Below are 21,578 nucleotides of genomic sequence, written 5' to 3'. Positions count from 1 at the left end.
TGAATTCACGGGGGGTCTTCATCCATCGGTCAAGACCCATTCAGCGGCATTGAATCGCCCTATGCCTTTAGCCGGAAGTAAATCAATAACTTGCGTCACTGTAATGAAGATCGTTAACGATCCTATCTTCGCTCCCGCTCGTCTCCCCCCCCCCCGCCACCCTCCAGGGCTGACACCGACCCCGTCCCCAGTGCAAGGGGCAGCGGGTAGGTGCTCGTGAACGATCTGTCCCAGTTCATTTGAACCATCACCTTGCGCTGCTCCACCCAAACCCAGTAGAGCAAATGCAGTTTCCCAGTAACCTTTTCACGAACACCCAAACATATCCGCTCCTTCACACTTTTCATAAAATATACGAGACCCCCCTTCCCAGCTCAAAGGATAATGATGGTAATAACAATATAATAATAATAAATCCCTATCCAATTTCACAACGTCTTTATTCACCTCAGGAATCACTTCATACCTGCCCCCTACCACGTTCCAACATGTTTTCCTGCTTGGCGCGCCTCTACCCACAGGTATATTCCTTCTGCTTTTCTTGCAGTGCCCTAAGGAAGGCTACTACATCCTCCATCCTTAACCTTAGTGGCCCTCAAATCAACGCTTCTGCCAACACCTACCCATCCTTCAGACAGTCTCCTCGTCTGAAGAATGGACCTGACTAACCCTACATGGAAACGAATGGAGTTCCTGTATGTTCCTCCAACACGTAACGATACGGGATCCCCGCCTGACCTTAACCCATCCATCTTATGGATTACGCTCCTCTTCTATCCACAGCTAATTGACTAAAATTTTCGCTACACACATCCTACGTGGAAGAATTCCCATTCCGGCCTATCCTATAAGCTCTAAGGGTCTCCCTTGCCCCCACATAATCTACAGTTCTCATCTCTTACGGAATTGGATGAGATTGATAGAAGCGACCTGCCGAAGTAAGAGACGGCGGCTAGAAATCCGGGGGAGTGGCCAATTTTACCTTCAATTTGTCTTGAGTTATTCTAACTTACACCACTAAGCTACATAACAACGCATTATCCAAATCAGCCTTAACAGTAAACAGCACCATATTTTGGTTTGTTAGCAAGACCCATCAGGATTCCCAACCTTTTATCATTATTTTTCTTTCTCTACTTGCGCCATTTCCTCTTAACGTGGTTTTAAATTTTCAGATTTTGCTTTCATTTAGGTTTATGTCAGCTGACTGACGATGTCGTGTGATGGCGACGGGTTAGGTTGCGTCCAGGTGCTATCGGCTGTGAGGTCGAAGTGTCAAGTCAGTGTCTCTTGTGGCGGCGGCGGCGGCTGCGGCGGAGGCGACGCAAGAATGACGTTGGTGCTTCCAGAACGCGAACTTGGCGCCGCAAGTCCAGAATCTGCCATGACCACGACCTCCGCAAACTCACTCACTCAACTCTCTCTCTCTTTCCCTCACGCGCGATAATTCGGGGTGGTTCCTTCCGGAGTTAACTGGAAAATGTATATTTCTAGAGTTTGTAGGCCACGCTCTGCGCACTAGCCATTTCGAGGTCTTCTGCCCAAGAACTCCCCGGCAACTCTCGACCTTTCGTGTCTGAAGACGTGTATGCGTATCTTGGGTCCATGCAACGTCTTCTTCGTGTTCCCTCTGAGTTGCGACGAGATGTTTGTGTACATGTTCGCCTATGTTACTTCCTTCGCACACCTTCCCACCATTCTCTAGACACCAAACAGTCCTGCGTAACTAAGCAATGAATGTTATCTAACCTAATTCCTTTACAGTCTTTTGAACCTAGTAGGTGTATCAAGTATACCAACAACCTACGATAAAATGTTCATATACTATTACCAAGAACCAGTGTGAAAAAGATTCATTTTTATTCTAAAACTTGCCTCAGCTTGTGTCTGGTTTGGTCGTCCTCATTGCATGACCATCTATGTTCTTTGTTCTTTGCAAGTAAAGGTTTGACCAGCTTACCTACCAACCTCTTGCCTGTATATGTCCAGTCACTTTAGCGCCTATCTGCCTTCCTTCCTTCCTTCCTTCCTAGGTCCACTGGCTACACAGACGCACGCACGAGCTCCTTTTAAATCTTTCATCAAATTCATTCTTATCACCATCATCTTTATCCTCATCGTCACCACCATCTACATCCTGATCACCTTCGTCTTCATCCTCATCATCAACTTAGTCTTCATCCTCAACTTCCTCACCATCAACTTCGTTCTTATCCTCATCAACCTCGTCCTCATCAACTTCGTCCTCATCGTCACCACCATCTACATCCTGATCACCTTCGTCTTCATCATCATCAACTTAGTCTTCATCCTCAACTTCCTCACCATCAACTTCGTTCTCATCCTCAACTTCGTCCTCATCCTCATCATCAACTTCGTCCTCATCCTCAACTTTGTCCTCATCCTCACCACCAACTTCCATCATCTTCAACTCCGTCCTCATCCTCACGAACACCTTTCACAGCGTGTGCCTCTGGACCCGACGGAGTACGTGGCTCTCAGCTGGTCATCAATTCATCATCATTTTAGGTCAAATCCAGACACGAGTTCGCTGTTAACATTTATTATTGCCCTAGGGTTCTGACATACCACTGGTAGGTAAAGTCGTAATGTATATAGGAACAACAATACCAACAACACTCTAAATATATATATTTATATATTTAATTATATATGTTTTGTATATTTGAATGGCAGGAAAGACAGTAGTAATGTTGACGACAAGCCTAGAGGGAACGCTCGCCCGAATTCAATAGTCGGCAGCAACTAAAATAAAGCAAATATCACAGAACCAAACGTGAAGAGTTAATGAAGAAGCATCACTGGGCAGTATCACATACAGGCAGTCTCTGACTAAAATATGACTAAACCAAGCAAAGAACAGGATTGAACATCCTGCATAATAACAATTTCACCAGTACATTCCGGGCAAAACTCATTCAAGACTAAATAAGCTGGGGGGATTAGGGGGGCTCGGCTCGGCTCCTCCGCGCGCTGCTGCGTCTTCCTTCTGAGCGGCGGCGGCGGCGACGGCGGTGCGGCTGCGGCGGCGGCGGCGATGGCGGCGGCGGTGGCAGCAATAACTTGCGGCGGCGGCGGCAAAGGCGGCGGCGGCGTCCTGGGTTAAGACGGCGGCGGTGTCGGGGCACGACGACGGCGCCAGGGCCGCACGTCAAGAGGCGAAGTCCGTGCGCGCGCACGGCCCCGCCACCACCGGGCGTGCCCCTCCACCTGCCGTCTGGGGGCTTGTATGTCTAAATACGTATTCTATACGTAATGTGTGAGTGGCTGCCCCCAGGAGCGGCGCCAGGACCCTCCTCCCGCATCCTCACCCCAGCGAGCGAGCGAGCGGGGGCGCATGCGCCGAAGCGTGTGTTCACGTACGGGCGCGCGGGAGAGCAGGTCCTGGCGAGCGAGCCCAGGGAGGCTTTTAAAGACCCGCGGACCGTGGGGGGTGGGGGGGTGGGGAGTGGTGGTCGAGCATCCCCCAAGCCCCCGGCAACAAAAACGCTGCGGCGACAGCGGCGGCGACACCGGCGCTTCTGGCCGGGGAGCCGTGAGGTGCTCGCCTCGAATTAGCGCTACAGCATTATATCACATTGTTTGGGCTGACTCGCGTCTTTGGCTGCTGATCACAGTAGGAGTGGTGCAGCACAACGTCGAATTGGGGCAACAGTTGACGAGCAGTGAATGGCTTCAATGGACCAAAACTGCACCACTTTTTTCTAGTTACTAGATGGAATTATAACAATAATTATTATCGCCTACAGGTATCACAGTTAGTTGGAAGGGGGGTTGTTCAGATCGAGGGAATAGGTGGCGTGGGCGGGCGAGGCGTGGTTGGCCCGGCGACAGCCCATCTTGGAACGGTGCAGGTGGCGGTGCAGGTCCCAGCGCCTCGAGAAGACCTTGCCGCACGTGTGGCACGTGTAGGTGCCTTTGTGCACGTGGCGGTGGTGGTGCAACGACATCGGGTGCCGGAACACCTTGTGGCACTCGGGACACGGGTACACTTTGGCAGACTTGAAGTCGCCCTCCAGGACCATGCCGGCCTCCAGGCTGCCCACGGCGGACACCACCCTGGACGACCCGTAGGCCGCCCCCGTGGACGTGGGCGTGCTCCCGCCGCCTGCACCGGCGCTGTTCAGGCCGCCCACGCGCTCCAGGTCGGGCGGCGGGGGCGCGGCGAGCACCACGGGCCCCACGCCGCTCACGACCACCTTTTCCTGGGTCGGCGCAAGATCAAGGGCCACTTCGGGGTACAAGATCCCGGCAGCAGCCGCAGCTGCAGCGACTGCGGCTGCCGCTTGATGCTTCACGTCCAGTGTCTCTGTGCTGCTTGGGGGTATGGAGGACGCAATGGTGGTACTCGTCGTGTTGGTTATGGCAGAGTGCGGCGCTGAAGACGGACACTGGAGATAGGGATGCTGTTGCTGCTGCTGTTGTTGTTGTTGCTGTTGTTGTTGTTGTTGTTGCTGTTGTTGTTGTTGTTGGTGGTGGTGGTGATGGTGGTGGTGGTGGCGGTGGTGGTGAATCGGTGGCGGCATGGTTCCGTTGGCCGGGAGTAGGTCGGCGGAGTCGGTGGCCCCGGGAGCGGGTCGCAGCGACAAGTTGAGGGCCTCGCAGTCAGCACCGCCCGGCGCTGCTGCTGCAGAGGAGAGGAGCCGTGTCAGTTAGTGGCCAAGGAAGGTCCAGCAAGAGCAGCATCATCTTTTTTTTTTTTTTAATCTCATTTTATCACCATTTTTATCAGCAGCATCATAATCATCATCATCATCATCATCATTAGGATGTTTATCATCCGCAACCAGACCATGTTGGTGCAACCGAGTCGCCGAGTCATGTGCAAGGAGGCCAAGGGCGGGGCGGGACGGGGGCGGGGGCGGGGTTAAGGCGGGGCAAGACAGGGCAGGAGTCGGACCCCGCGCGGGATCCCGTCCAACCCTCGGCGCGCGAGGCCCCGCCCCCCATCTACGTAACGTCTTGGGTCAAGCGTCCGTCCTCGGGTCAAGGCAGGAACATGTGTCGGGGGGGGGTGGGTGGGGGGGAGATGCCTGAGCGTTCCCTACAAACCCTCCATTCCCCTCTACCACCACCACAAGTGGTTGCTGCAGTAGCAGTGGTAGCAGTTTATGATAAGAGCAGCAGCAGTAGTAGTAATAGTAGTAGTAGTAGTAATAGTAGTAGTAGTAGTAGTAGGAGCAGTTAACAGTATTCCCCCCATTCCCTTAAAAAAAGTGCAGCATCCTTATTTTTTTTCACTGAGGTGGAGGGTTAGGCGCCACCTGTCCCCTGCGAGGAGGCTCGCGTCCTCGGACGGGTGGGTGGGCGTGCGCGTGTGGCGGTCCCTTAGCCACGCGGTCTCGGCGCTGCTTAGTGCCCTATCCTGTACACTAACACTACTACCAGTAGGCCCTCGACTACAGTACAGACAAGAGAGGAGCATGCAGCACACGTGCGAAACACAGGCCCGCCACTTACTTGGCCTTGACCCTGCCCCTTTGCCCTGCTCTGCCCCCTGCCCCGCCCCGTCCCGCCCTCACTCCCCCAAAAAGCTCTACTTGATTCAAGGCAACTGTGTATCGCATCAAGAGTCCAACCAAAACATGGGAGTACAGACCGTGGGCCAGGAGGCCAAGTGGTCGTCAGAGGTGGGGACCTCGAGGCGCGGCTCGGCCCGGCCCGGCCCGGCACTGATGAGGACCACCTGGCCCCCTCGCCCCCGGCACTAAGCATGCAAACGATGGCACCCACGCCACTCATGCTGTCCTTCGAACCATTGCTCCAGCCTCCCTGCGCCAACACTTGAATCTTCCCCCTCGACCGGGACTTGCATGGCAACCTTCCGAGTCCCGGGCTCTCCTCGCCACTCACGAGACCACACCTATCATTACAGTCTCTTTTGAATTATCAATTCCGGCCGGCTACCTGCAATTTTTTGCTCAAACATCGTTTCACCCACCCTAAAATAAAAAAAAAAAAAAAAAAAAAAAACTCTGAATGGCGCCACAAGACTTGAACTTATCGAAAAACAACATCGAATATTGAGCTCGGTTCAATCAAAATGCTTGTGTGCGTAGAGGTATGGGATCCACACCATTTCTTCAAAACAAGACCGCAACTCCCCCCTCCCCCGCTCCCTTCATCCTATCCCCGAGTAGCCCATAGTGGCGGAAGACGTGAGAGACGTTTAATTAGTTGGTGGGTTGGTATGTGATTGGTTGGTGGCGGAGAGGCGGAAGGGCTGAGGTCAGCACGTGGGCGAGTGTGGGGCACCTAAGTGACGTCAGCGCAAGTACTCACCACCTGGTTCATGGGATCCTGCCGGTACTGTGTCCGTCGCTCCTGCCGACCCAGACGGGCCCGGTATGGCTGCAGGGACGACAGAACCACAGCTTTAGAACAATGGCCGGCACCAGCTCCCCTACAAACAACACTCGCTCGCTCACACACACAAACACTTCCGTACCGCAACACTGTCAACAAGAGCAGCTAAAACAATGGCCATGAGTTGTACATCTATCCACTGATCACACAGGAACGTAAACGCACGTACGTACAGACAGGCATACAAGCGCATATACCCCTCCATGCGTATGCATACAATCGCGCGTGCACGTACGCACACCCACACGCCCATACATACACAAAGCCTATGTACAATGAATACATACACATCCGCACACTGACACACTTGTGTACACACGCAGAACGACCTTCCACTAAACGTATAGCCGGATTCCAAAGTTTGTGGACAACACTGCGATGTTCCTTTCTGTTAACAGATGGCGCTACACTCAGTGTCAGCTTCCTACGTAGCAAATATGTCCGGTAATTTATACCATACTGAAACTAGACCATACGTCATGTGCCATCTGTTAGGAGATAAGGGACATTCTAAGTAAGTCGGCGAACTTTGGAATGGGGCTGCGTATAATACGCACGAACGCACGCACACACACACACACACACAAAGTCCTTGAAACCCATGCAATAACAAATGCATCAGCAAACATCCCAACAAGCACGCGGGCGCGCGCACATGCACAAACTATGCGGAGTGATAAATGCATAAGCAAACAACCCAGCAATACACTCAAGCGCACACAGAAGGGTTAGGTCGATATGTGCAGAACTCGCAAGAATACACCATTCAAATAACACGCATCACCCGATCTTTTGAACGCTACACCTGAATCAAGAATTAGACCAATCTAACTTCAACTTTGGGGAATCTTGAAGCCCAACAATAAACCAGAAAGATAATGAACACATTTGAATTGCGACACACCCGAAAGATATGCACAACGCCAATCCATCGCACCCTACAGAAACCTTTCCTAAGTGAACTTCATCCATTCAAATGCCGAAGCAGGTCAAAGCTACACTCCCGTCACCAAACTCTCGGCACTCTTCCACATCAAAGGACCCCGTCATACAAATACACTCAACAATATTTCCCTCGCAACCAAAATTCATACTTGGATACCTGCTCTCGGGGCCCTTCGGAATACCTACGAAACTGCACAAAGCTCACGCTCACGCTCATTAACACAAGCACACTGGATATCTCCACAAAACGAGTAATACGCAACATGCCTGTCACGAGCAGGAGCTCAAACGAACTAAAACCTATAGTAGACACGGTGTACGTCATATTATATCTGGGTGGCGGAGGAGACCTCGTCCAGCCCCTACCCCGACCCCTTCCTTCACTCTCAGGTTCTCAACCGTGGAGAGAAGGAGGAGGGTGGGCGTGGAGCGGGTTGTCCACTATAGTGCGCGACTGCACTAAACTTTCCACAGTGTGGAGAAAATAAATCAAATAAATCTAGACAAAACATGTGCTCAGCATGCTGTATATCAATACCATACCTTTATATCCTCATACACACAGAACATACCATATACTGGCTATCATACACTTACATTCTCATCCCCACAATACAAGCTGTGTATAATATACTAGTCACTTTATGTTCTTAATCTTTTAAAACCCGTGTAACAAGTTTCTGACTCAAAAAATACGATAGATCTATTCTGTTCATCTAATGTGTTGTATTCAAAAGTGATGTTATGTTCTTCTACATATGGAATATATATTTTATTTCTTTGTAGAAAGATAAACATTCCCAAGCATGAATCTGAAATTATGTGGGTCCCAATTCCACCCATTCCTCTTTTATGGAGCTTTAAAATCCCCTCTCGTGATTGAAAACCTCTGTACACCATAAACGAGAGTAGGCACATGAAGCAAAACCCTAGCTTGTATGAAGACACTACACTGCACAACAATTATGTTCACATCTTCCACACTCCGCCTGCCAGACACGTATCCATTGGATTCGAAAGATGTCATTTACCAATTTTTACGCGATCATACACACACACACACGTAAGCTGTGAAGGCATATACCAAACCTGACTTGTCCACGACTGAACTCAAGCACATGGTTCGCGAAGGAGCAGCCATACACACGATAGCTAATCTGGTACGTACGAACTATACACATAAAACGAGATAGAAAAAGAATCTAACCAGTACACATGCACCAAAGAGAACACACCTCTCGTACTATTGACGCACACGGCAAATCCTGCACATGACCAACCTGACCATTCTGCGTACGATACGCCAGATGAAGCATGCACGGCCCCAATCACAAAGCAGACCTGGAGCATCTACCCTAAAATCACACACCTTATGAGCACAAACACCGAACTACCAGGTAAACACACGAGGTAAAACGCAGATATACAAAACAAGTATGCGGACTGCACACACATACGTGCACTCAAAACAATCGACATGGCCAACAATCCTGAATTAAGATCTTTAATTAGTAAATGCAATTAAATAATTAGGACATTTCACTGGTCGTTACAGAATGCCTGAAGAAAGGGGGGGGGCACAAGGACGGGGGAATCAGTGGATAGAAAACAGGAGAGTGAGTGAGTGGGGGGGAGGGGAAGGGCAAGTGAGTAGTAGAAGCGTCTGTTGCCTCGTAGCCAACAAGTGTGTGTAGGTCAACAATGGCAGGGGGAAGAACAAGGGTCAAACAAGACACGTGTGCAAGGGACCCTCGTGCAATTATTACTCCAAAGAAACCATAACGCCGCCGTCGCTGAGACTCTTTAATATTAGCAACCATGACCTCTCCTGTGTCAAGACTCTACAGATCCCTCTAGGATCTTTAGTTATCAACCCCGCATGGTCACTATTAATAAATGACTTGGAAATTTTGTTAATAAATATTGTGTCTGGGTCCCTTAACAGAGGTGGATGGACGCGGGACTATGGGGGGGGGGGAGAAACAGTTTTCAGCAGATAATTGGCGCCCGTCGTATGGGAGAGGGGGAGAAAGGAGGGGGGGGGCAATTTTTTTTTTTTTTTTTGTGGTGAAGGGTCGTCACGTGTGGCAGGTGAAACCGAGGATTGGGACCAGTGTCGTTCGTGAAGGATGGATACAGACAAGGAGCAAATGACCTCAAGGTACAGGGACACTTCGACCTTTCGCTGCGTTCGACGGCTTTCGTGGTGTTGGCTCGAACTCCCAGCCAGGCGACTTTATTCATCCAAGAATACTCCATCCCCAACGCAGTGAGAAGGCGAACTAAATCTCGAGCTCATGTCTACCGACACTTTAGCCGCGTTTCACGACTCGATGATTCGCCCTGGCTACACCCAAACAACTATATTCAGCAATGGTAAACCCCTCTTTAGCGAAAGTGTTACTGTTTGTCTACGTGTGATTCACCATGGTCTTGGATCACGTGTTGGACTCGTGATCAACAGCTATTTCCTTCCCAAAAGAGAGCTCAGAGCTCATATACTGTATAACCGATCTATGAGTAATGCTGTGACCTTACACATACACACACCCAACTCCCAGCCCCGAGTTGGAGTAACGACTCGCAGCGCAGCGATACTGAAATTATTTCAGTTCTGGGCGGGATTCGAACCCGGACCGCCGTACTGGCAGCCATGAACTCTAACCACTGCGCCACGAGTCGTGTTTTGTGTGTGTGTGTGTGTGTGTGTGTGTGTGTGTGTGTGTGTGTGTGTGTGTGTGTGTGTGTGTGTGTGTGTGTTTAATAAAAGGCGTAGTAACGTGAGGGCACAAGGAACGGTCCGGGACAGCGATTATGGTAAGTTGATTTTACCGATATGGATGTACGTGCGTGCGAGTTTCAAGTCGTTCTCTACGCCCTCCACCCCAACTCCCCGAGATCGTGAAGTCTTTAGAATAAATACATTACTCCCCATTTATTCAAACGCCTTAAAAAAACAATAACTAAAAATTGCTCCTTATTCTGACCCGAGTTTGAAAAGGGCTCTCTGCTGTGCACGTGCGTCTGTCTGAATGCTATTGGCACTTCCGAGGTGGGGAAGGTGTGGGGGGGGGGGGTCGGCGCGGGGTGTCGCGTGCCAAGAAGCTTCGAGAACCACTGGTCAGGCCACCGGGCACGATGTTTCGGAGGATGGGGGGAGAGTCGAAGGTGGGAGCACGGGTGGATACTCCATGGAGGAGAACCACAGGAAAAGACGTAAATATATGAAGAAGTTACGCACGGGGAGGAGAGTGGGAGAATTAGAAAATGGCCAATTGCATGGGCGTGGGGGTTAGCAATGGAAAAGGATGAGCGTACGCGGGCGCGTGTGTGTGAGAGAGAGAGAGAGATACCATGTGTAGAGAGACAACAGACGTAGTCGTCACAGGGCTATTAAGCGTAGTCAGTCAGGGTCTATTGGTCGTAGTGTGTGTTGGGGAGGAGGGGGAGGAGGAGGAGGAGGAGGAGGAGGAGGAGGAGGAGGTGGGTGGGGAGGCAGTTATGTTGGGCACTACAATGCCCTGCAAACGAGGGAGAGGCACGGAGAAGGGAGGGGGACCGGGGTAGCAAAGAGGACCAGGAGCCGCAAAGTAATGGAATGCCATTGTAACTGTAACAAAAGAGGGGGACCCCAGGAAAGTTTGAAAACAAATAATGATGATGATGATGATTTTGATTCGCTCATCTCAGGCATCGTAACGGCTGCGGAGGGGAGAGAAAGGACAGAAGGATGAGATAGAGGTGGGCTAGAGAGGGAGAGATACGGTAAGGCAGAGGTTAACGGGGCAAGGGGAGATAAGGGTGGGTATGGGAGGACAAGATGAAAAGGAAAGGCAGAGAGGACCATGATAAGGTATCAAAAGGAAGGGAGATAAAGAGGGGGAAGGGTCGAGGAGAGAGGCTGTACTACGAAAGGGGTGTAGAGGGCAAAATGAAGAGAAAGTAGGGGAGAAGAGGTGTATGGGAGGGGAGCGAGAATAGGGGTTTGGGAGGGTGAGAAAATAGAGGTGTGGAGAGGGAAAAGAGGGGGTGTGGGAGGGGGAGAAGAAGGGGTGTGGGAGGGGGAGAAGAAGGGGTGTGGGAGGGGGAGAAGAAGGGGTGTGGGAGGGGGAGAAGAGGGGGTGTGGGAGGGGGAGAAGAGGGGGTGTGGGAGGGGGAGAAAAGGGGGTGTGGGAGGGGGAGAAAAGGGGGTGTGGGAGGGGAAGAAAAGGGGGTGTGGGAGGGGGAGAAAAGGGGGTGTGGGAGGGGGAGAAAAGGGGGTGTGGGAGGGGGAGAAAAGGGGGTGTGGGAGGGGGAGAAAAGGGGGTGTGGGAGGGGGAGAAAAGGGGGTGTGGGAGGGGGAGAAGAGGGGGTGCGAGAGGGGGAGAAGAGGGGGTGTGGGAGGGGAGAAAAGGGAGTGTGGGAGGGGGAGAAGAGGGGGTGTGGGAGGGGGAGAAGAGGGGGTGTGGAAGGGGGAGAAAAGGGGGTGTGGAAGGGGGAGAAAAGGGGGTGTGGGAGGGGGAGAAGAGGGTGTGTGGGAGGGGGTCAAGAGGGGGTGTGGGCGGGGGAGAAAAGGGGGTGTGGGCGGGGGAGAAAAGGGGGTGTGGGCGGGGGAGAAAAGGGGGTGTGGGCGGGGGAGAAAAGGGGGTGTGGGAGGGGAGAAAAGGGGGTGTGGGAGGGGAGAAAAGGGGGTGTGGGAGGGGAGAAAAGGGGGTGTGGGAGGGGAGAAAAGGGGGTGTGGGAGGGGAGAAATGAGGGTGTGGAAGGGGGTGTGGGAGGGGAGAAATGAGGGTGTGGGAGGGGGAGAAAAGGGGATGTGGGAAGGGGAGAAGAGGAGGTTTGGGAAGGGGAGACGACGGGGTATGGGAGAGGGAGAAGAGAGGGTGTCTGTAAGGGGAAAAGAGGTGATATGGGAGGGGAGAGATGGGGTATGGGAGGAGGAAAGGAGGGGGTGTGGGAGGGGGAAAGGAGGGGGAAAGGAGGGGGTGTGGGAGGGGGAGAAGAGGGGTGTGGGAGGGGGAAAGGAGGGGGTGTGGGAGGGGGAAAGGAAAGGGTGTGGGAGGGGGAAAGGAGGGGGTGTGGGAGGGGGAAAGTTGTGGGTGGGAGGAGGAAAGGAGGGGGTGTGGGAGGGGGAAAGAAGGGGGTGTGGGAGGGGGAAAGGAGGGGGTGTGGGAGGGGGAAAGGAGGGGGTGTGGGAGGGGGAAAGGAGGGGGTGCGGGAGGGGGAAAGGAGGGGGTGCGGGAGGGGGAAAGGAGGGGGTGTGGGAGGGGGAAAGTTGGGGGTGTGGGAGGGGGAAAGTTGGGGGTGGGAGGGGGAGAAGAGGGATGTGGGAGGGGAGAAGAGGGGAGAAGAGGGGGAGAAGAGGGGGTGTGGGAGGGGAGAAGAGGGGTGTGGGAGGGGGTATGGGAGGGGAGGAGAGGGGTGTGGGGGAGGAAAGGGGTGTGGGAGGGGGAAAGGGGGTGTGGGAGGGGGAAAGGGGGTGTGGGAGGGGGAAAGGGGGTGTGGGAGGGGGAAAAGGTGAGAGGGAGGGGGAAAGGGGGTGTGGGAGGGGGAAAGGGGGTGTGGGAGGGGGAAAGTGGGTGTGGGAGGGGGAAAGGGGGTGTGGGAGGGGGAGGAGAGGTGATGTGGGAAGGGGAGGAGAGGGGGTGTGGGGGAGGAAAGGGGTGTGGGAGGGAGAAAGGGGTGTGGGAGGGAGAAAGGGGTGTGGGAGGGGGAGAAGAGGGGTGTGGGAGGGGGAGAAGAGGGGTGTGGGAGGGGGAGAAGAGGGGAGTGGGAGGGGGAGAAGAGGGGTGTGGGAGGGGGAGAAGAGGGGTGTGGGAGGGGGAGAAGAGGGGTGTGGGAGGGGGAGAATAGGGGTGTAGGAGGGGGAGAATAGGGGTGTAGGAGGGGGAGAATAGGGGTGTAGGAGGGGGAGAATAGGGGTGTAGGAGGGGGAGAATAGGGGTGTAGGAGGGGGAGAATAGGGGTATAGGAGGGGGAGAATAGGGGTGTAGGAGGGAGAGAAGAGGGGTGTAGGAGGGAGAGAAGAGGGGTGTAGGAGGGAGAGAAGAGGGGTATGGGTGGGGGAGAAGAGGTGTGCAAGGAGGGAGAAAAGGGGTGTGGGAGGGGGGGAGAAGGGGTATGTGGAAGCGGGAGAAGATGGGGTGTGGGATGGGGGAGAAGAGGGAGACGGAATAGGTGGACTAGATGGAGCACGTGGGGGAGATGGGGTTGGAAGGAGAGGCGAGAAGGTTGTGGACGTGGTATAGAGTACGAAACGTGAGGAAAATATCCTTAAGATTACACATGATGATCCGACCAATATGACCTTAGGGTCCTTTCAAAGCGATATAGTACATCCTTAAATCTAAATGGAAGAGGAGAATTGGTGGTACCCTGCCCTTAGTCTAGGATGAAGGACCTTGGGAAAGATAGTATCCTTAACATACATCTTACGCATAACTAATCTTAACTCACAACAGGGAACCTTCCATTTGGTCGTCCTGAATTCTCGTGTGTATTCAATTCTGCGTTTCTTCAATCTTCAGCGTTTTTGTGTTAGTCGTTTTCCAGCCACCTAACACGTCAGACGATTGTTCGTGTCACTGTACGACAAACATATTTATAATATTTTCCACGGTCTTGTTCTGATTGTTTCTTTCATAATGTCATCCTCTGGATGGTTTTCATGTTTTAATAGGTTTTGGGACTTTTTTTTATCTGTCACGATTAAACTGACCAGGAGGAAGTACTTCTTCCCCGCTGGCATCATCGACGACTCTTGCTTCCGATGGATACAAGCCGCCTCGTCGATACTCGAATCTGAACATCTTCGTGCTCAATATTCGTACTGCGAGGTGCGTGGTGTGGGTCAGTTTGACAGAGGCAAAAAAAAAAAAAAAAAAAAAAAAAAAAAAAAAATATATATATATATATATATCCTACTAGACCACACTGACTACAAGGATGACACCGAAAGGAGAAAGCTGGAAAGGATGGCCGAGCGTGAGGAGTCCAGAGAAAGTTGCGGGGGGCGACAGAGATTTTTTTTTTTTTTTTGGGGGGGGGGTTCAAGTGATGAACTTTGGGGGGAGGGGGGCATGAGGCGTCTACTGACGGGGTGCCACTGGGTGCTCGAAGGGTGGGGGGGAGAAACAGAGAGAGGGTTTAAGGATGCTCAAAAGAAGAGGAAGTCAAATTGAGGGAGACTGTCGAAGGGATTTGGGAAAAGAAAAATGGATTGTTGGAGAAGTCTGAAATAGTGGACTGGAAGTCCTGGGGCTGAGGGAAGAGGAGGAAGAGGAAGAGGAGGCTGCTATGGGGGTGGGGCAGGATGAGGGGGTTGCGAATGATGAGGGTGAGGTGAGGGAGGGGAGGAGCTGGGTGAGGAATACGAAAGGTTGGGGGAGAAACTCGAGAATGTGGAAACGAGTGAATGGATGGGAGAAGAAAGAGGGGTAAGGAGGAAGGAAGAGGGAGGTGGGAGGGGGGAGGATGGCAGAAGCGAGGAGGGAGGATGGGAGATGGGAGGAGAGTAGTGGGTGGAGGGTAGTGGAAGGAGGGAGGAGGGAGGTAGGAGGGAGGAGAAAGGTGGGAGGAGGGAGGATGGGAGATGGGAGGAGAGTAGTGGGTGGAGGGTAGTGGAAGGAGGGAGGAGGGAGGTAGGAGGAGGGAGGTAGGAGGAGGGAGGAGAAAGGTGGGAGGAAGGTGAGAGATGGGTTGAGAGGGCATGAAGTTGAAAGAACGACGTCACGTGGTGTCAGGTTGGAAAGTGGTGATCCCACGAACCGGTGAAAACGGGAGAGGTGGAGATGGGAATGCCGCTGTCTTGGTGCAAACGAGAGGTAAAGGGATGGTAGTTGCCTCGTGGGTTCTGATCGGGTGATGCGAGTTCGGAGGGGAGGCTGTGGGGTCAAGGGATGAAGGGGAGGGAGGGTTACCGGGGCAAAGTCCAGATCGAGTGGGCAAGTCGAAGCGATGGGAGGGATGGACGGACTGTGGGTGGTGGTGGTGTGGGTGGTGGTGGTGGTGTGGGTGGTGGTGGTGGTGTGGGTGGTGCTGGTTGTGGTTGTGGTGGTGGTTGTGGTTGTGGTTGTTGTGGTGGTGGTTGTGGTTATAGTGGTTGTGGTGGTAGTAGTGGTTGTGGTGGTAGTGGTTGTGGTGGTGGTAGTGGTTGTGGTGGTGGTAGTGGTAGTTGTTGTGGTGGTGGTAGTGGTTGTGGTGGTAGTGGTTGTGGTGGTAGTGGTTGTGGTGGTGGTAGTGGTTGTGGTGGTAGTAGTGGTTGTGGTGGTGGTTGTGGTGGTAGTAGTGGTTGTGGTGGTAGTAGTGGTTGTGGTGGTGGTTGTGGTGGTGGTTGTGGTGGTGGTAGTGGTTGTGGTGATGGCAGTGGTTGTGATGGTGGTGTGGTGGTGGTGTGGTTGTGGTGGTGTGGTTGTGGTGGTGTGGTTGTGGTGGTGTGGTTATGGTGGAGGTGGTGTGGTTATGGTGGTGGTGGTGTGGTTATGGTGGTGGTGGTGTGGTTATGGTGGTGATGTGGTTATGGTGGTGGTAGTGGTTGTGATGGTGTGGCTGTGGTAGAGGTAGTGGTAGTGGTTGTGGTGATAGTGGTTGTGGTAGTTGTTGTGGTGGTGGTAGTGGTGGTGTGGTTGTGGTGTGGTTGTGGTAGTGGTGGTGGTGTGGTTGTGGTGGTGGTGTGGTTGTGGTGGTATGGTGGTTGTGGTGGTATGGTTGTTGTGGTGGTGTGGTTGTGGTGGTGTGGTTGTGGTGGTGTGGTTGTGGTGGTGTGGTTGTGGTGGTGGTGTGGTTGTGGTGGTGGTGTGGTTGTGGTGGTGGTGTGGTGGTGGTGGTGTTGTTGTCGTGGTGGTAGTGGCGATGGTGGTTGTAGCGGTTGTGGTGGTTGGTGAATGAAAAGTGGACGGAAGCTACTTTTGATCCAGGGTTCAAGTAAGGGCGACCAGTGTGGTTGGTGTTCGTAACTATTGCAGAGAGACTGAAGTCAGTGTGAGAGATGTGGAGAAGGGGTGAAGGTATGGACTGCTAGAGTATGTGTGTGTGTGGGGGGGGGGAGGCAGCGAGGATCGAACCAGGGCCCTCGTGGTAACGAGTTAACCGGGTGGAAGGTGCGAAATGTCAGGCGAATGCAGAGAGGAGGAGGAGGAGGAGGAGGAGGAGGAGGAGGAGGAGGAGGAGGGGGGAGGAGGAGGAGGAGGAGGAGGGGGGGGAGGAGGAGAGGGACACGTGTGTGTAGGTTGAGGCGAGATTGTGAGAAGGAAGAATGATGGAAACAATTGAAGGTGTGGTGAGTGCTAGTGGGGCCAATACTCTCGAGTGACCAAAGGTCAGGAATGTGAGGTAGCTCAGGAAGGGGGAGGGGAGGGGGGAGGGGCAGACCGGCAGGAGGTGATGCGGGGTCACATTGGTGGGAAGCAAGGAGAAGTCGCGAGACAGAATGGAAATATGGTAGACTGAAACTGAGGATGGTCCTAATGAAAGACAATATAGTGAGGAAGTGAAGATGAGGATGAAGAAGTGAAGCTGATGGGAGCGAGGAAGTGAACAAGGCAAAGAAGTGAAAGACTATGGCGAGGGAGTAAAAGCGAGAGGAAAGGAAACGAGGAAGTGATGGCGTTAAGTCAACAGGTTATGGTGAGGACGTGCCGTTCACGTTACTGAGGTCGTGGGTCTAATGAGGGACAACAAGAGGGTGAATGCATGGGGCTCTGGATGAAGTGCTAAGCGCGGTGGAGGCATACGCCTAATGAAACGAAGACAACTCACGGGGTACAGGAAGGAACTGATCATACAGGCACGCGGTGACGACCCCGTGATGAAACGAGGTATGTGTGGGTGAAAGGTGAGAGTTGAATGTGAAGGTGCAAGGTGCTGGGGATTGGGTAGGACGTTGTGGTGGTGAAAACTGAGAGGATGGAAAATGGTGCAAGGTCAATGGTGCGCGAAAAAGGTGAAAGGGCGATAGCCAAGGGTGAGGAGTTGAAGGGAAGGGGAGTTCTGGTGAAGTCATGGCGAAGCTGGAATATGTGGGCAAGTTAATGCAACACTGGGAACGGCTTGAGAGGAACTTAGGTGAAAGAATGTTGGTACAGTGCGAGTAGAAAATATTGGGTTGGAGAAAGTCAAGAGATCGATCAATCCATCGTTTCTCATGTTTCTTTAACAGTATACCGAGACCTCGCAGCACCCAGCAACGGCCCTTGACCTCTCCCACATCTCTCTCTCTCTCTCTCCAAAAATAAGGACTAAACTGTTGTCTGCGTTGTGCGAATGTGGAGCTGTGCTGGAGACAGTCTAGAAGACACAGGTAGTCGGTTCTACTCGTGTGAGAAAAATGTAGAAGCTCTGAGAGAGAGAGCGAGAGAGAGAGAGAGAGAGAGAGAGAGAGAGAGAGAGAGAGAGAGAGAGTGTGTGTGTGTGTGTAAGTGTGTGTGTGTGTGTGAGAGAGAGAGAGAGAGAGAGAGAGAGAGAGAGAGAGAGAGAGAGAGAGAGAGAGAGAGAGAGAGAGAGATAGTTGCACCTCCGTAATGGAGAGGGGTTTTGAAGGGATTAGGAAAGGTTTAATTCCAGAAACCTATGCTCTAAAGAAACCGAGGGGGGCTAATCTTTGGGAAGGTTTGAGGAAAGAGTAAACCTAAGGAAAGGGAAATACTAAATTTGAAGGAAGGGAAGAGGGAAACTTGGGGATGGAAGCAGAGTACATTTGGTGAAGAGGAGGGCAGATGCGGGGAAGCAAAGGTAAAATTGGAAAACGAAGGAGAGAGGAGAAGGGCAAATCTACTGTAAAAGGGAAAAAGACGGTCGTTTCCTGGAGATAAATTGCTTTGGCAAAGTCAAAATAACCTGAGGTAGAGGAGGATGGCGCGTGTTCCAAGAAAGGAAGTGTATGGCGTCAATTTTATTAAAACGGAAGAAATCTAAACTTAGAAGGGAGATAAGGATATATTTGGGTGAATGGGAGATTACTTGTGGAGGGAGGATAAGTTACATTAGGGGGAGGAAAATACTTATGGGTAAATTTGGGAGACTGGGAAGTGAGGAGGAAGAAATAAGTCTGAGTGGGGAAGAGGGTTATAAATTTAAGGATAGGAAGTGACTAGTAAAATTATTTGAGGGACGAAGGAGAAAAATGATTAGGGGGCAGTGTGGGATATATTGGAAGAGAGAGAGAGAGAGAGAGAGAGAGAGAGAGAGAGAGAGAGAGAGAGAGAGAGAGAGAGAGAGAGAGAGAGAGAGAGAGAGAGAGAGAGAGGGGGGGGAGTTGACAATAATGGGAATAACGGCGAAACAAAGATGAGGAGAAAGGCGGAGGGGGGGGCGGAAAAGAGGGGAGAAACGAAAGGAGAAAATAGGGGTAAAGGACAGGAGAAAATTGTTGGATGGAGCATGTATGAAAGAGAGAGAGAGAGCAAGGAAAAGAAACAGGATAGGGTGGGAAACAGCGGCCTGCAGGAAGGTCCTAGACATATGCGTCCCAAACGGTAAGCAAGATGAGCAAGGATGAGTTCACTGGCGGGCTCCTTGGAGAAGGTTGTGCAGAGGGCGAAATGAGAGTAAAGAGAGTTGTGTTCCGAGAGCCAGTGACCCTGGAGAGAGCTTGCAAGAAACAAGAGGCAAAGAGGGAACCACGACGGGGACTAGAGGAAACGAGAAAACCTTCTCACGCAGGGCCATCTGAAGGATCGAGGGATGGGAGTGAGGGTGAGGGGGAGTAAGAATGGGGCAAAGGGAGTGAGGGTGAGGCTGAGGGTGAGCGAGGCAAAGGGTGAGAGGGGGTTGGGTGGAACGAGGTTGAGGGTGGAATGGGAATGTGGAAGAAATAAGTCAACGAGGCAATCGATCTGGAAGGAGTTACGGTAACTGGATTGGAGGAATGGGGGATGGGGGTGGAGTGGGGGATGGAGGTGGAGTGGGGGATGGAGGTGGAGTGGGGGAGTGGAAAGGAGGGCAACGGGACTGTGGGAGAAAGGGGCTGGGTGAAGGAAAGGGGAATATATGGGAATAGGTAAAGTTGATCGACAACGAAAGGGAAGAGAAAGAGACGAGGGACGGACAAGGTAAGGAGGAGGTGTGGTAGTGGGTGAGGGGGGGGCAAGGCCAGCGGGAGGAAAAGAGGGAGGGGAAGGGGAAGGGGAAGAGGGAGGGGAAGGGGAGGGGAAGGGGAAGAGGGAGGGGGAAGAGGGAGGGGGAAGTGGGAGGGAGAAGCGGGAGAACTAATTGAAAAGAAAGGGAAACTAGGGTAGAGGAAGGGGAGAGGGGGGAAGAGGGAGAAAGGGGGAGAGGAAGGGAGAGGAAGGGAGAGGGCAAGGGAGGAAGAGGGTATAAGTGGGAGAGAGAGGGAGAGCAGAAGCGGGGAGAGGAAGAGGGAGAAAGGGGGAGAAGGTGGGAAAGGGCAAGGGAGGAAGATGGTATAGGTGGGAGAGAGAGGGAGAGCAGAAGCGGGGATAGGAAGAGGGAGAAAGGGGGAGAAGGTGGGAGAGGGCAAGGGAGGAAGATGGTATAGGTGGGAGAGCAGAAGAGGGTAGAGGGAGGAAGATGGTATAGGTGGGAGAGAGGGAGAGCAGAAGAGGGGAGAGGGAGGGAGAAAGGGGGAGAGGGAGAGAGAGGGCAATGGAGGAAGAGGGAGAAAGGGGGAGAGGGAGGAAGAGGGTATATGTGGGAGAGAGAGGGAGAGCAGAAGAGAGAGAAAGGGAGAGAAGGCAAGGGAGGAAGATATAGGGAGAGCGGGAGAGGAGAGGACGCGGGAGCGAGGGAGGGGGATAGGCTAAGGGAGAGGGGGAGGGGAGGGCGAGAGGGAGGGAAAGGACGAAGAAGAGCGGAAGGGGATAGAGGGAGGGGACGTAGGAGAGGACGAAGGAGAGCGGAAGGGGGAGGGAGGATGAGAGAAGAGGGATGGAATGAGGGAGGGCGAGAGGAAAAGTGAAGAGCAGATGGGAGGGAGGGTGGGGGGCGGAGAGAGGAGGAGAGAGGGAGGGTGAGTAAAGGTGGGTGGGAACAAAATGGAATAAGAGAGGTTAGCACCATGGACATGGAGGGGAGGTTGGGAGACGGGTGGGGAGGGAGGGAGGGAGGGAGGGAGGGAGGGAGCCAGGGCGATTGAAAGGGGGTGTGAAGATGGGATTTAAGGAGGGAGAGAAGGTGGGAATGAGGGTGGGTGTGACAAAAGTAAGGGAGGGAGGGAGGAAGGGAGGGGCATAAGTCAATGAAGGCATGAGAAACGAGGGAGTAAGGGGAGGGGAGGAAATATGAGAGGGGAGATGAGAGGAGGGGTGAAAAGAGAGGAGAAGGGAGCGGAGAGGGGGAAGTGAGGATAGGAGAAATGGAAAAAGTGGGGAGAGGGGAGGAGAGGAGAGTGAAGAGGAGAGAGAATGGGAGAGGACTGGGGGAAAGAATAGGAGAGGAGAGGGGAGAGAGGGGGACGACTGGGGAGAGAAGAGGGAAGAGGAGAGGGGGAGAGGAGAAGGGAGAGGAGAGGGGAGGGGGGAAGAGGAGAGGGGAGGAGAAGAAGGGAAAGACGAGGGGAGGGGAAGAAGGGAAAGGCGAGGGGAGAGGGGGGATGAGAGTGATAAGAGGCGAGGGAAGATGGAAGGGGAGGGGTGAGGGAAGAGTTGAAAGGAGAGGTGAGGGGAGATGAGAGGAGAGATGAGAGGGGAGGTGAGAGGGGAGATGAGAGGGGAGATGAGAGGGGAGGGGAGGTGAGAGGGAGGGGAGATGAGAGGGAGGGGAGGTGAGAGGGAGGGGAGGTGAGAGGGAGGGGAGGTGAGAGGGAGGGGAGGTGAGAGGGAGGGGAGGTGAGAGGGAGGGGAGGTGAGAGGGGAGGTGAGATGAGATGAGAGGGGAGGTGAGATGAGATGAGAGGGGAGGTGAGGGGAGGGGAGGTGAGGGGAGGGGAGGTGAGAGATGAGAGGCGAGGTGAGGTGAAACGAGAGGCGAGATGAGTTGAGGGGGGATGGTAGGGAAGAGGGGAGGGAAGGGAAGAGGGGAGGGATGGGAAGAAGGGAGGGTAGGAAAGAGGGGAGAGAAGGGAAAAGGGGAGGGGAGGGAAAAGGGGAGGGGAGGGAAAAGGGGAGGGGAGGGAAAAGGGGAGGGGAGGGAAAAGGGGAGGGGAGAGAAAAGGAGGGAGGAAAAGGGGAGAGAAGGGAAGAGGAGAGGGGAGAGAAGGGAAGAGAGGGGAGGGAAAAGGAGAGGGGAGGGAAGGGAAGAGGGGAGGGAAGGGAAGAGGGGAGGGAAGGGAAGAGGGGAGGGGAGGGAAGAGGGGAGGGAAGAGGGGAGGGGAG

General features: G+C 53.2%; 1 protein-coding gene across 14 annotated transcripts in view; it reads right to left on the bottom strand.

Annotated features, from left to right (window-relative positions):
• LOC143018520 (uncharacterized) overlaps positions 1 to 21,578 on the bottom strand; it is a 215,404-nt gene that overhangs the window by 127,743 nt on the left and 66,083 nt on the right. For 10 of the 14 annotated variants that reach the window (XM_076173946.1, XM_076173952.1, XM_076173949.1 and 7 more), the window contains exon 6: positions 6,304 to 6,372. In XM_076173946.1, the coding sequence (XP_076030061.1) occupies positions 6,304 to 6,372 (69 nt within the window). Of the gene's footprint in view, positions 1 to 2,547; positions 4,649 to 6,303; positions 6,373 to 21,578 lie in introns of those variants that run through there. The other 4 variants (XM_076173947.1, XM_076173948.1, XM_076173950.1 and 1 more) reach the window with 4 other exon arrangements.

The sequence above is a fragment of the Oratosquilla oratoria genome, chromosome 35, assembly GCF_046742065.1.
Source record: "Oratosquilla oratoria isolate Oo_2021 chromosome 35, ASM4674206v1, whole genome shotgun sequence".
Taxonomy (NCBI): Eukaryota; Metazoa; Arthropoda; class Malacostraca; order Stomatopoda; family Squillidae; genus Oratosquilla; species Oratosquilla oratoria.
Note: the sequence above shows the minus strand (reverse complement) of the source record. Positions and strands in the feature narration are given on the sequence as shown.